This window comes from Triplophysa dalaica, chromosome 10, assembly GCF_015846415.1.
Source record: "Triplophysa dalaica isolate WHDGS20190420 chromosome 10, ASM1584641v1, whole genome shotgun sequence".
In the NCBI taxonomy this organism is placed as follows: Eukaryota; Metazoa; Chordata; class Actinopteri; order Cypriniformes; family Nemacheilidae; genus Triplophysa; species Triplophysa dalaica.
The window spans coordinates 14,131,188-14,143,327 of record NC_079551.1 but is presented as its reverse complement, the minus strand read 5'-3'; the positions used below and the strand labels follow the sequence as shown (position 1 = coordinate 14,143,327).

Sequence of the window (12,140 nt, the reverse complement as noted above, 5' to 3'; positions counted from 1 at the left end):
GCTCTATGTGTAATCTGTTGTTAATGATTTTTAGGATGAATTTTGTCCATTTATGTGACTTTCTCCACTCTAACATAAAATAAAGATATCCTTACAATTTTTTAATTTTATATATCTATAAACTGTTGACTGCTTTAAACAGTGTCATGCCATTTGGACAAAGAGAACATTTCTTTTAATTTAAGCGAACGTCATTTGCGGCTTAAAAAGACCCCGAAGACCGCTGGGTTAAGAAAAAAACCAAGAGGTCTCATTGGTGTAAAAATATAAAATATCTGTCAGCTCTCCACTACCCTGTCCCATTTAAGGCATACAAATCCCCTGAAATAGCCCTTAAAAAAATCATTGACGTCAATACCACACAAAATGTCAAATAAATGCAGTGTGATACGATAAAAGACAGTTGATAGACTTGTTTCAAGTAAGCTTTAATGTGCTCCTGTGGGGCCGAGTCTTTTCTCTCACAGATGTACAGTACCATGTTCACAGAAACCAGGGTGAGATGGGTTCACTTCAGCCATCAGTCTCATCCAGAAAGCCGTAACAAAACAATAACAACAATAAAAAATGAAATCTGTGGTGGAAACAAAAGTGGATCATCACAGTCGGTATTTGATCACAGCTTTAGCCTTCAGTCATTTTCAGCCTTTAAATACTCTTCATCTTCCCTTAGCAGTGTGCAGTCTCTGCACAGCATTACAGTAATACAACATAGACAGCATTGCACATTTAACCTCGGATACTTCAGTACAAAAGTAGAAACGTACCAGTACGAGTGGTCTTCATCCTTCATCATCATCATCACGAATTACAAAAGAAACTAGTTTTACAAAATAAAGTCATGCATTCTCTACAGTTAATACAACTTAAAGGCATAGAATGGCTTAATAAATAAATGTTTATGTTAAAGAGCTAATCTGGAATGAGAAGTCAACTAGGGCTCAGCGTTGTGGAGCTGACGGGTTCTTCATTCATACGCACATGACCTGTAGTCTCAGAGTGTTGTATGGAATGACTGTAAATACAATCCTAACACTTCTGCTTCAAATATCTCTGTAAAAGAAGTGAATGATTGTTTACTCAGCCACATGTCGGTTCAAAGCCACTTGCCGTTATTGTGTGTGAAAGACACTCAGTCATCATTCATAACCTCACAACAGTAGTGTATACATTCACCTGACAGCTGTGTGTGTGTGAGAAATGGACAGGAAACTTCAGACTGAAATTCAGGAACGGTGATGACCTTATCAACACATACGGATCGACACAACATACAGCTGTCAGCCCTTTAGGAGTCATTTCATGATCAGTTGTGTAGATAAAAAGCAGCGTGGAGATTCCTGAACCTTAACAGTTGACGGCTTTGAAATGACATGAGGGTAAGAAAACTATTCCTTATTGACTGAACAATCCATTAAAAACAATAGGGGATCGCAAAGTTAAAACAGACGAGTGACCTAAAAAAAAAAACCTCTAGAAATCAATGAAATAAAAGACGGACATACTGTCAGATAGTTTGTTCTGTACACAACCCTTCAGCGACTATACAAACACCTTCACACATCAGTAGACTGAGAGGTTTGTATGATACAGCAACTGTACATGTGGGATTCCTTCCACAGAGTCCACCCTGAAGGGCTTTTCTTTATTATTGCAAGATGGTTGTAATAACCAGGTGTATATGCGAGAGGTCAGGCGAGGGCGCTTGTTTTTCTCGTTTCATCTTTTGCATTCATCATGTGTTCTTATCTCCACTAAACATTACAGCAGTAGCTTTAAACAGAAGCAGTCTTGGCTTACAACTTCAGCTCGTTGGCGATTTTCGAGGCGATGTTCTTGAAGGCGATGGACGTCCCCGAGATGCGTTTGAAGCGCACGCCGTTGAGGGAGAGGCGTGGCAGTTTGCACACCTCCATCTCCCACTGGACGAGGCTCTCCTGGCGGGCGTCGCCGTGGACGCAGAAAAGCAAGAAGCGCTCGCGCTGCTCGTAATCGCAGTTGTTGGTGTCCAGCACCTTGCGGATTTCTCTCATCATGTCTCCGGGCTCCATGGAGGACGTGGTCTTCATGCTCCAGGTAAAACGCAGCGATCTGGGCTTGGAGTCGCGAGCCTCCTCTTTGGGTTCGCCGGATCCGCTCCTAAACGGACAACGGAAAAGACATGACAGAAATCAGGCAAACACAATTCACACGACGGTTTTATCTCGCTGATTCATAAACAAACCAGTGTAGAGTGAAGAATCAAAGTCAGAATAAAACAAACAAAATATGATTTCCTAAAACATGTTCCTGGTCTTAAAAGATGAGATGAAATGTGATGCAACACAGGTCACAGTGTCAAGTAATGTCAACCAATCGTCCCAAAGCTCTTTTCTAGCCACTGTGGTGCTATGAAATGCCTTTTTGTCACTATAAACTAACCCATTGAGCGTGATTCTGTAAAACGTGAGATGACATCAATTGCAACCAATTATACCAATTCTGTGACAGAGAAATCTTTTTCATAAGTAAAACGGTCAGCAGACATATTGATCTTGTTGTTGCTTCACTGTAACAAACGGATAAATGTCCATTAAAATGACAAGTTATGACTCCTAAGAAAATGACTCCTAAAGAAAAGGAGTGTGAGGAGGAGACAGCTGTCATCAGAATAAACCAGAATCACAAATCACATCACTGTCGTTCAATAATGAAGATAACAAAATTATCTTTGAAGATAAGACAAATTCAACGCTAGAGATTAATCTTCACAAGCTCACCTCAAGCTGTACGCCCGAGCGCGGGCATCGCCTTCACTCGGTAACCTTGAGAAAACATCAAGAGTTGAGAAAGAAAACCAGCACAACAACACAAACACTACAGCTAATGGTGAGCAACACTGTCGATACATCTGAATGATGCACTCAGCGTCATTAAACCTGCTTGCATTTCACGTGTTTCCTTCCTGGTAAAGATTTGGACGCCCGATTGCTCTTTAGCTGGTGTCACCGGTTTCAGACACGTTGATAATAATTCAGTTTTACAACACAAACACTGACAGTTGTGTAACTTTTTCACTCTTTGTGAGAAACCCAGTTCAGAAAATCCTAAGCCTTATTGCTGACATCTGATGTGTTCATTCACGAAAACAGCCCCCAAAATAACGACTGTCAGTCCTTCCTACTGTGACAACTGGAGGAGGAGTTCACCACAGACACACAACATCATCATCATGACATAATCATCATCGAGGTCTGAGGGCCGTGCAGAGGTGAAACACAAACAGGTGACAGGAGTCAGTTTCTAACACACTGGGAGGAACAGTAGTGATGACATCATCATCATCAGTCTGCGGGGCGTGCAGAGGTAAAACACACAAAGCGTGACTGGACCCTGAGGACTCGGAGGAGGGTGTGAGGTGACACGATTTCATATAAAAATGTTGTCCTAATTTCATATAAAAATTGTCCTACCTCCATGTTCTGAGAGACAGAGCTCTACAACACAAACACACAAACAGTAGCTTTACAATCTACACGTGTCATCATTCATGATTTCATATAGCTTAGAATCTACACAGATCTTTATACTTCACTTCATGCGTGTGTGCATCATAAACAGACAGAGGTCATATGCAAATATTTGTTTCTTCTGCGTGCCTGTGAGAGTTTGATTCCAAAATGATGTTTTTTCATATGTTATCATGATTTTATAGCTTTTTATTCTGTTAGTTAGCGGTATTTTTTTGGTCATTATGGCTCAAAAAAAAAAAAAAAAACTGCAGTTTGATTGTTTATTTTATTTTAATTTTTTTATTGTGAATTCCAATTAATATTGTTCTCATTTTTGGAACCAAACTCTTCATTTTTTCTATTATGCTCAGCCCTTTTCATCTGGCTACTGGTTGAAGCCCGTATCAGATTCAAGTCACGAATGCTTGCCTATAGGAATATCACTGGATTTGCACTGGCATACTTTCACACCCTCCTACACCCCATCAAGAACCCTGCGTTCACCAAACGAGCGGCGTCTTGTATTGCAATCCCATAAGGGCAGTAAATTGCTTTCCCGCTCATTCTTATGCACAACTCCTTCCTGTTGGAACATTCTTCCTAACTCTGTCCGGTCAACCACATCTCCCACAACATTCAAAAAACTACTTAAAACCCACTTCTTCTGTGAAAAAACTATCCAACCCCTCTCTTTCTCTCAACAGGTAGTGGTCTGGCTTTTGCTTAAACTAGTAACTTTGTATTGGCACCTAATTGTATTATTGCTCCGGTATGACATATCGCTTAATGCTCCCTCAACTCTCTGCAAAGTCGCATTGGATAAAAGCGTCTGCTAAATGACTAAATGTAAATGTACTATGGCAATCAATGATGTCCCAGAAATGAAAATTGCTGACATTCTTCCAAATATCTTTCTTTGTGTTTATCAGAAGAAAGAAATGTATACAGATTTGGACCAACTGTAGGGTGAGTAAATGATGGCAGAATTTTCGTTTTTGGGTGAAGTATCCCTTTAAGAGTGTCCTTCACTACAGCAGATGTCTTTAGTGAAACAGTAATAACAGTTATTTGTCATCTCGTGTGAGAGATTTGCTGTGCTGATGCTCTCACACTGACAGAACATCTATTATTCACACACTTTTGACATCTCCCACAGCACAAGGATGACACACCTTGTCTACCACCTCATGAACACTTTCTGAATTTAAGCACATGTTCACTGTACACACGAATAAAAATGTACTTCATAGATGAAGAAAAGCTGTGATATTTAAAGTCTTAAGTCGCAACCATGATCCAGACATTAAGAGAATATCACACAGTATTTTTGGTGTTAAGAGCGCTGTTGTGTATTTAAAACTGACCTGCGAGCAAACTTTAAGGTGAGTTTGCTGATGAAGCCGGACGAGGTTCCCCTTCGGGCCTGGGCCAAAGCCCCCGTATCATGTGACAGGGTGGGCGAGGCGGGCGGGCCGTTGTAGGTGGCGCTGCGGCGGTCTCGGAGCTGTGCCCCGTGGAAGGTGCTGCGGCTGGAGGTGCCGCGAGGAAAGCGGGTGCGGTCGGGTGTCATGCTGCTGATGCTGTGAGCTGATGGAGAGGTCGAGGGAGCCCTGGACACCGAGCTGCGCACACACAATAGTGTCTCATCTTCTCATTTTAAAAACGAAAACATCTTGAGAACTCATTTGAGAAATCTGAACTAAAAGCACATTTCGAGTGTCACGACAGGGCGAGTGAGTCACGCACCTCTTGTATTCGGCGTTGTCCTCGATGGGCGGGAGCGGGGATTTGGTTGGATGGCCTGATGCTGACATGGACTTGACATGGCGCGGGCGAGTGGACGCCGGCACTGAGGACCCTCCAGGAGAAACTGAAGAAGAACCACTCGCCGAGGTCGACACTTCAGTCAAACTGACAGAGAGACAGGGATGAGAGGCAGACATTAATCCTTTTTATTTTGCATATGAGATGTCTCTTGTTTGCATTCACTCGATCAAAACTTCCTCTCTGTATGTTTCAGACATATTTAAACATCAAGAGCTTATAAATGACAAAACCATGGAATGAACTGAGAAACAGCTGGTGTATGAGGAGGATGTTTGTGTTCACCTGCTGTCTTTGCCATTGGTGATGGCCGAGTGTCTGTCTGTACTGGAGCGTTCACACACATACGTGTTTCTTCTGGTCATTCCTCCAGTAGCACTATTCTGTCCACACACAAACACACACACATGAAGCTGTATGCGGTCACACGCATGTAACACACTGGATGATCCGTCTGTGTCTCACCCCTGACGCTGTGGAGGATTTCCTGCGCTCTTGAGTCACCAGAGGTGAGGCGGGCACGTCTCCCTTTGAGCTGGAGGAGGACAGCTTGCATTCGTCTTTCTTCTCTCCCTCCACACTGTTGGCCTGAGAGCGTTTGGTGTAAGAGACGGCTGGAGGTATGGACGGAGCCACTGCGGGTCACACCACATCACTGTGTATCACTGATCACATTCCAGTCAAACACAGCATACATGTGCAGCAAAACTCTAATGGCCCGTTCAGACCGCTATGTTTCTAATACCTTAGAATAAGCTGTTAATATCTACATACAGAGGGGGAGTGAAAACATTGCATTTGCCGGCATGTTTTGAACAGCAGCCCTAAACACACAAATAACTCTAGAATGCCTGTTTCCTCTCCCTCTCCCCTGCGGTAAAGTGGTGAAACAGATCGCGGATGATCCGTGATCAAAGAACCTCCTCAGGGGTGAATTTAAGACTATCTTTCTCTCCAACAACTCTCTGCTGGAAAGTATCTCCATAGATATCTATGAGTATCTTTGCTAAAAACCTAACGCGTCTCTGCTGGAGAGTCTTAAAAACATTAACAAAGGTCCTAGCTCCTGCCTGACTTTTATCCTTCTTTTTATACTTAAAATCCACAGACCTTTTGTTATATGTAGTAAATAAGACATCGCTCTTTCTACAGTCTTTCTAATGCGCGCATGATCTCTTCCCTGCGTCAACATGAGAACGACATCTTTTTTAACTATTGTTGCCACCGTGGTGTTTGGACTAACCGTTTGGTTGCAAATCTATAATTCAATGCTAGTGGCCACTGTAGATCAAAACTACGCCATTAAGTTCATGGACTGCAAGGGATGTCTTGATTTACCGTGATCGCTGAATCGCCGTTGCTTCTGAGTGCTGGAGACGCTGCGCTGGACTTTGGAGTGTGCAGGTGAATGTGTGCTGCTGCTGCTGTTGTTCAGATCACTGCTGGGTCGTGACCTCTGACACAGATTTGTGCTGGAAACCGATTCACTCCCTTCAAACTACAATCACAGGACACACGCGTCAAACATAACCCACCTCCTCCTACAGCACATCCTGCAGTCACGCTTGTGATGACGCTCTTTTACCTCTGGAGGTTTTCTGCCCAGCAGGAGATATGTGGCCATGACCTCATCATACTTCTGATCCAATAATGCTTCTGTGATGTCCTCTTTAGGGAAACCCATAGTGATCATGAGCTCTGAAATGGCAGAAGAGTCACAGTAAACTCTGAAACAGTGCTGCACGTCTACCAATTCCATAAAGGTTATACACATATGTTATGCTAGTTTATATTACAAATATATTATTATGGACAGTTTGCTATCTAAACGTCACACAACAGGACACATGTACGGTATATTTGTTGCCCATCATCAATGATCTGCTGAATGTCATTGTGGTGGATTCCTACAGAAAGAGTGTTAGAATATCCGGTGTGTTTATACGGTATAATAAATGAGGATTCAGACCGATGCGTTTAGTGTCACTGAAGTCCGCTTCAGGTTCTGTGTAGGGCTTCAGCTCCTCTTCCTCATGACCCACATTCATCCAGCGGTCCTTCATGATTTGCTGTGGATGACAATCACATCACATACAGGCATTTTGGACACAAACAACAACTGCACATATTCACACAACGACTGACTTATTTCATCAAGATACGTATATATCCTTGCTTCATCTCAACCGAGACGAAAAAATTTGATGCTGTGGCATCCAAACAGTGTGTTTCGGGAGCCAGAAAGAGGAAAAGAAAAAAGCAAGCTAAAAGTAAAGGTCTCTGATTTACATTAGTTTGTCAGTTTATCAGTTAATGCAATGAAAGAGATGCCCATCATCATCGATCTTCATCCGAAGCCGTTTTTGGAACATTTTTTTTTTTTGTCAAACTGACTGATATGATGCAGGACAAACAAAGTCCAGCAGATGGCAATATTCAGCGCTGACATCACATGAAAAGTGTTGAGTTTACACTAAAATGTTTTTTGTATCAGCCAAAAACTAGTTTTTAAAGACAATAAGATGTTTTGTTCATCTATTAAGAGTAATTATTCTGCAATGCACCTTAAGAGCAAAAGTGCTTTGACATTCTTCCTTTAAAATAATTTATTTGCAGCAGTCATACAAACCACAAATTGACCATAATCTCAGTATAGTGACCACAGTTTAACCGTGATATTTGTATTAATCTGCTGAATAAATGATGCTTACCTCACGTCTACTGTAGTAAAACCATGAGGAATTTTCTTAAGGCTATTTATGTGGCTCACAGTGGAAACAAAATGAGTGTTGATTCTTTTACTAGCAAATGTTTCGTTCAGATTCAGTAATATTAGAAGATTTTTGAAATCCTATATAACAGGTTTGACCATTGATGATGAATGAATGATTTTCCCTGGAGCTCCACAGAGTGTGTGTGTGTGTGTGTCACCTCGAGACTGCCGCGTTTTCCAGGGTTCAGCACCAGCAGTTTCTTCAGCAGGTTTTCACAGTCTGTGGACATGTAAAAGGGAATGCGATACTTCCCTCTTAATACTCTCTCTCTCAGCTCCTGCACACACACACATCAGCATCAGCCTATCTGACACCTTTATAATGGTCATGAAGCAAAAAAATCACTGTAAGCTCATTTGACTGGCATCAGATTCAGAATGAAGACATTATGAAATAATGACTGTCAGTCTACACATGACAATCACACACACACTGCTTTCATATTTCTATTCTCTTTTCTCCGTCCGTCTATTTTAAACTATATTGTTGGTTTGACACTTGAAGAGTGACTATACGTCTGACATGACTCGGCTCAAGTAAACTTTTATTTCTGAATGCGTCACCTTTAAATTTTGTCCATCGAAGGGAAGCGAGCCGCTGACAAGGGTGTAAAGGATGACTCCCAGACTCCAGACGTCCACCTCGGGCCCATCGTACTTCTTCCCCTGAAAGAGTTCAGGAGCGGCGTATGGAGGACTTCCACAGAAGGTGTCCAACTTACTGCCGATGGTGAACTCATTACTGAAGCCAAAGTCAGCTATCTTTATATTCATATCTGCATCCAGCAGCAGGTTCTCAGCCTTACACACACACACCCAGCAGTGTAAGATTATAACATATCAATAAAACACAAATCAGATCAATGTTTATTTTTCTCACCCCATGGACAGATTATTTTGCTTGTTTTTACTATAAATGTCCTTCTTTCTTAAATTATTTTTCACAAAAAAAAAAATTTTTAGAAGATGTCCTAAGTGACTTAAGAATATCTTACACAGACTCACCTTCAGATCTCTGTGAACGATTCTCTTCTGATGACAATACTGCACTGCAGACACAATCTGAAAATCACACACACACACACAACAGTGACCATGTGTCTTGATCAGCTCTCGATCAAATATGTTTATCCTTCTGCCTGACCAATGGCACATGAGGGGTACATTTTAAATTCTGGGACATGAATAAGTGTGTCTCTTACCTGTCGAAACTTGGCTCTGGCTTCCTTCTCCTTCATCCTCCCATGTGCAACTAAGTAGTCAAACACCTCACCTGACCACACACACACACACACAGTCAGGAATATATGGCTGTACGTGAACTGCACAAATATTCATGTGAAATATGAAAAACTCACCTCCACTTGCATACTCCATAATTAAATAAAGTGTCTTCTCCGTTTCGATGACTTCAAATAACTTCACTGAGAGAGAGAACAGATTCACAAATCAAGACATGTTTACAGACTATCAAAGGTTAAGATTGTAAATCTTAGGGTGCATTATAAAAAGACCATTTGCAATCCAGAATGAAATGCCCTAATGCTTTATAAATACCATTTCCTACCACTGTGTCAAATATGTTAAAGTATTGTGCTGAAAACACATGCTAGCCTGAAAATGTCCCAACAGAGATTTCTTAGGCCAGAAAAACACTGTGCACAGACACTGTACATACACAAATACAAACTTCATTAACTTCCAGCAAAATCTGATTAAAGAGTTTGATTATGTTCTTTTAAAAAGTCACTGGTTTAAGAAACAGGTGGTCCTGAGCGGAGTTGTTGCTGCTAGTGACGCGGGAATGCAACGGGGATCTGAAGTCTGTCTGCCTGGAGCACGTGCGTGTGCCATAACATCACTTCTACTAATTTAAGATCTGTCATAAAAGCAAACGTTAAAGCATGTTAACATTATGCTCATGACTGAGCCGCATTGAGGAGAACACAGAAGAGTAGTCCATTGATGAATAAGAAAATGATGAAATAGAGAATTAAAAGAAAAAACAACTTCCTGGAACCATCCGAAGGCTCCATGAATCACGTGACGCTCGAAACATTAGAACTTTTGTTGTCGCTACTCTCTCAATGGCTCTGCTTAGCCTCAGCCAATCAGAAACCAGAGCTCACATGCATGCAGTCCAGCTCAGCCAGTCAGGAGCCAGAGGTCACACACATGCAGTCTACAAGGTTCACCAGAAGTAGTGAGTCATATCTAATCGATATGAAGGTAAAAACGGAGTGTGTGGTGTAGAAAAGAGCTGAGCTGAAGCATCTTAATCGCTCTCCTGTGATTCCCTTCCATTAGTAATGAACATAATCTTGTTAACATCACATACCAACAGAGAGACAGACTTGAGAGAGAGAGAGAGAGAGAGAGAGAGCTGATTTGTCTGAAAATCTCAGAAATGTTTTTTGGTTTTATGTCAGGTCTCCTGTATCACTTGATCTGTGATGGGGGTGAGTTAATTGCACATTACACAACTTTGTGTGACAATTATTTATTATAGTTACATGTCAAGGATAACATCATTTCAAGTATTAACTCATTTGCCGCAAGCCTTTTTAAAAAAACGTTGCCAGCCTACGCCAGCGTTTTTTTTAACATTTTCACCCAATTTTAATGGATCACAGTAAATTTTCTGTAAAGAATATATGGACAAACAATATGTCAAATGAAAGAACAGAGTCTCAGCTTTTAAACAAAGGAACTGGATTATTTTATCTTCATTTCTTCGTTTTTTATCACTCCGTAGATGTGGGTAGTTTTCTTCAAAAAGGCATCACTTTGATTAAACACCTGAGATAATTAAAGTTTTTGTCAAAGATTACACTCAGAACAATGATTAAAAAACGCTAAAACATGTACTTTCTAGGTTCTGGGATTCTGTACTTTTTCCCAAAGGTGTGTAATGGTGCCACCTGCTGTACAACAGTACAAACACTGCTTGCCGTAATAACTCATCTTTGGAGAGGAACCATTTTGTTTTTAAATGACGAGATAACTCGTCAATGGCGGTGAAAGAGTTAAAAGTATTTTTTATGAAACAAAATGCCTCATTTATAAAGAATAAATCTCATTTATAAGGAAAAATGTTGTTTCTTGGCGCCCATTCACCAGAAGGTGATTTTAGCTGGGCCACTTCTGGCCGATATGACTTCTAAAGCATTATATTACACTTCATCCTGCCAACAAAAGTTTATACCACATATGAACCAAAAAGAAAACGAGAAAAAACACATATAGTAAAGCCTGTCACAAACTACAGTAATTGATGATGAACGTAGTCATTTCACATGTGAAGAGATTAGCCAATCCCGAGCTTCGAAGAAAAATAAAATGGAAGGGTTGTGTGATGAGAAATAAAAGATGTGTGTGAGAATGAATATCTGAACAGTGGCTTACCAATATTAGGATGAGCTAAAACCTTCATAATCCTCACTTCTCGAAAGAGCTGCAGGTAAAAGAGAGAGAGAGAGAGAGAGAGAAGACAGGCAGAAATGTGACACATTATCTGTACAGTCATAGACAGTATATTAATATTTCAGTGACACACGAGTAAGATTTGACAGATATGTCTTGAGATTGGACTCATTGCAGTATTTTACAGTCTTATATTTCAGCACAGCAGTATTATTATTATTATTATGTAAACTTAGCATCCTCATCATTGTCATCATTCTGACAGCATGATGTCAACCTCATCGGATCATGTGTGTTATTATTATTTCATTCTGTTTCGCTAAAGTCAATTCCACACTAAATGTACTCACAGACTCACATTTCATGATGTAAATATTTATACATTTCTGCACACATATAAAGGCCAAGATATTTTCGTTTAATAAAGCATGCAGATAAAGTCTAGAAGAATCATACAGTTTTGTCAGTGTGTCTTTTCTTCCTGTAAGTGTATCTTGTGGTCGGTCTGTATGCGTGTGTCTGTGTTGAGTACAACGTCTGTGAGACAAACATCACCGCTGACTGAAGGCTGGGTTATAAAAAAACACTTCTCCATGTGTAAACGTGTTGGGAATGAAGGGAATGCTGTG

The 12,140-nt window shown here is 40.9% G+C and overlaps 1 protein-coding gene across 2 annotated transcripts; it reads right to left on the bottom strand.

Moving 5' to 3' along the window:
* Window positions 1-412: 412 nt before the first annotated feature.
* mark1 (MAP/microtubule affinity-regulating kinase 1) lies at window positions 413-11,857 on the bottom strand. 2 transcript variants are annotated; one of them, XM_056758954.1, is made up of 15 exons: window positions 11,494-11,857; window positions 9,447-9,512; window positions 9,291-9,361; window positions 9,094-9,150; window positions 8,653-8,889; window positions 8,247-8,366; window positions 7,285-7,384; window positions 6,901-7,013; window positions 6,654-6,813; window positions 5,781-5,950; window positions 5,601-5,698; window positions 5,238-5,402; window positions 4,856-5,113; window positions 2,760-2,804; window positions 413-2,139 (listed from the first exon to the last, which is right to left on the bottom strand). In XM_056758954.1, the coding sequence occupies exons 1-15, from the start codon at window positions 11,612-11,614 to the stop codon at window positions 1,797-1,799; spliced, it is 2,124 nt and encodes a 707-aa protein (XP_056614932.1). In that variant the 5' UTR covers window positions 11,615-11,857; the 3' UTR covers window positions 413-1,796. The 2 variants fall into 2 exon arrangements, with proteins under 2 accessions (XP_056614932.1, XP_056614933.1); XM_056758955.1 differs by lacking the exon at window positions 2,760-2,804 and having other exon boundaries at window positions 11,494-11,806.
* Window positions 11,858-12,140: the final 283 nt, after the last annotated feature.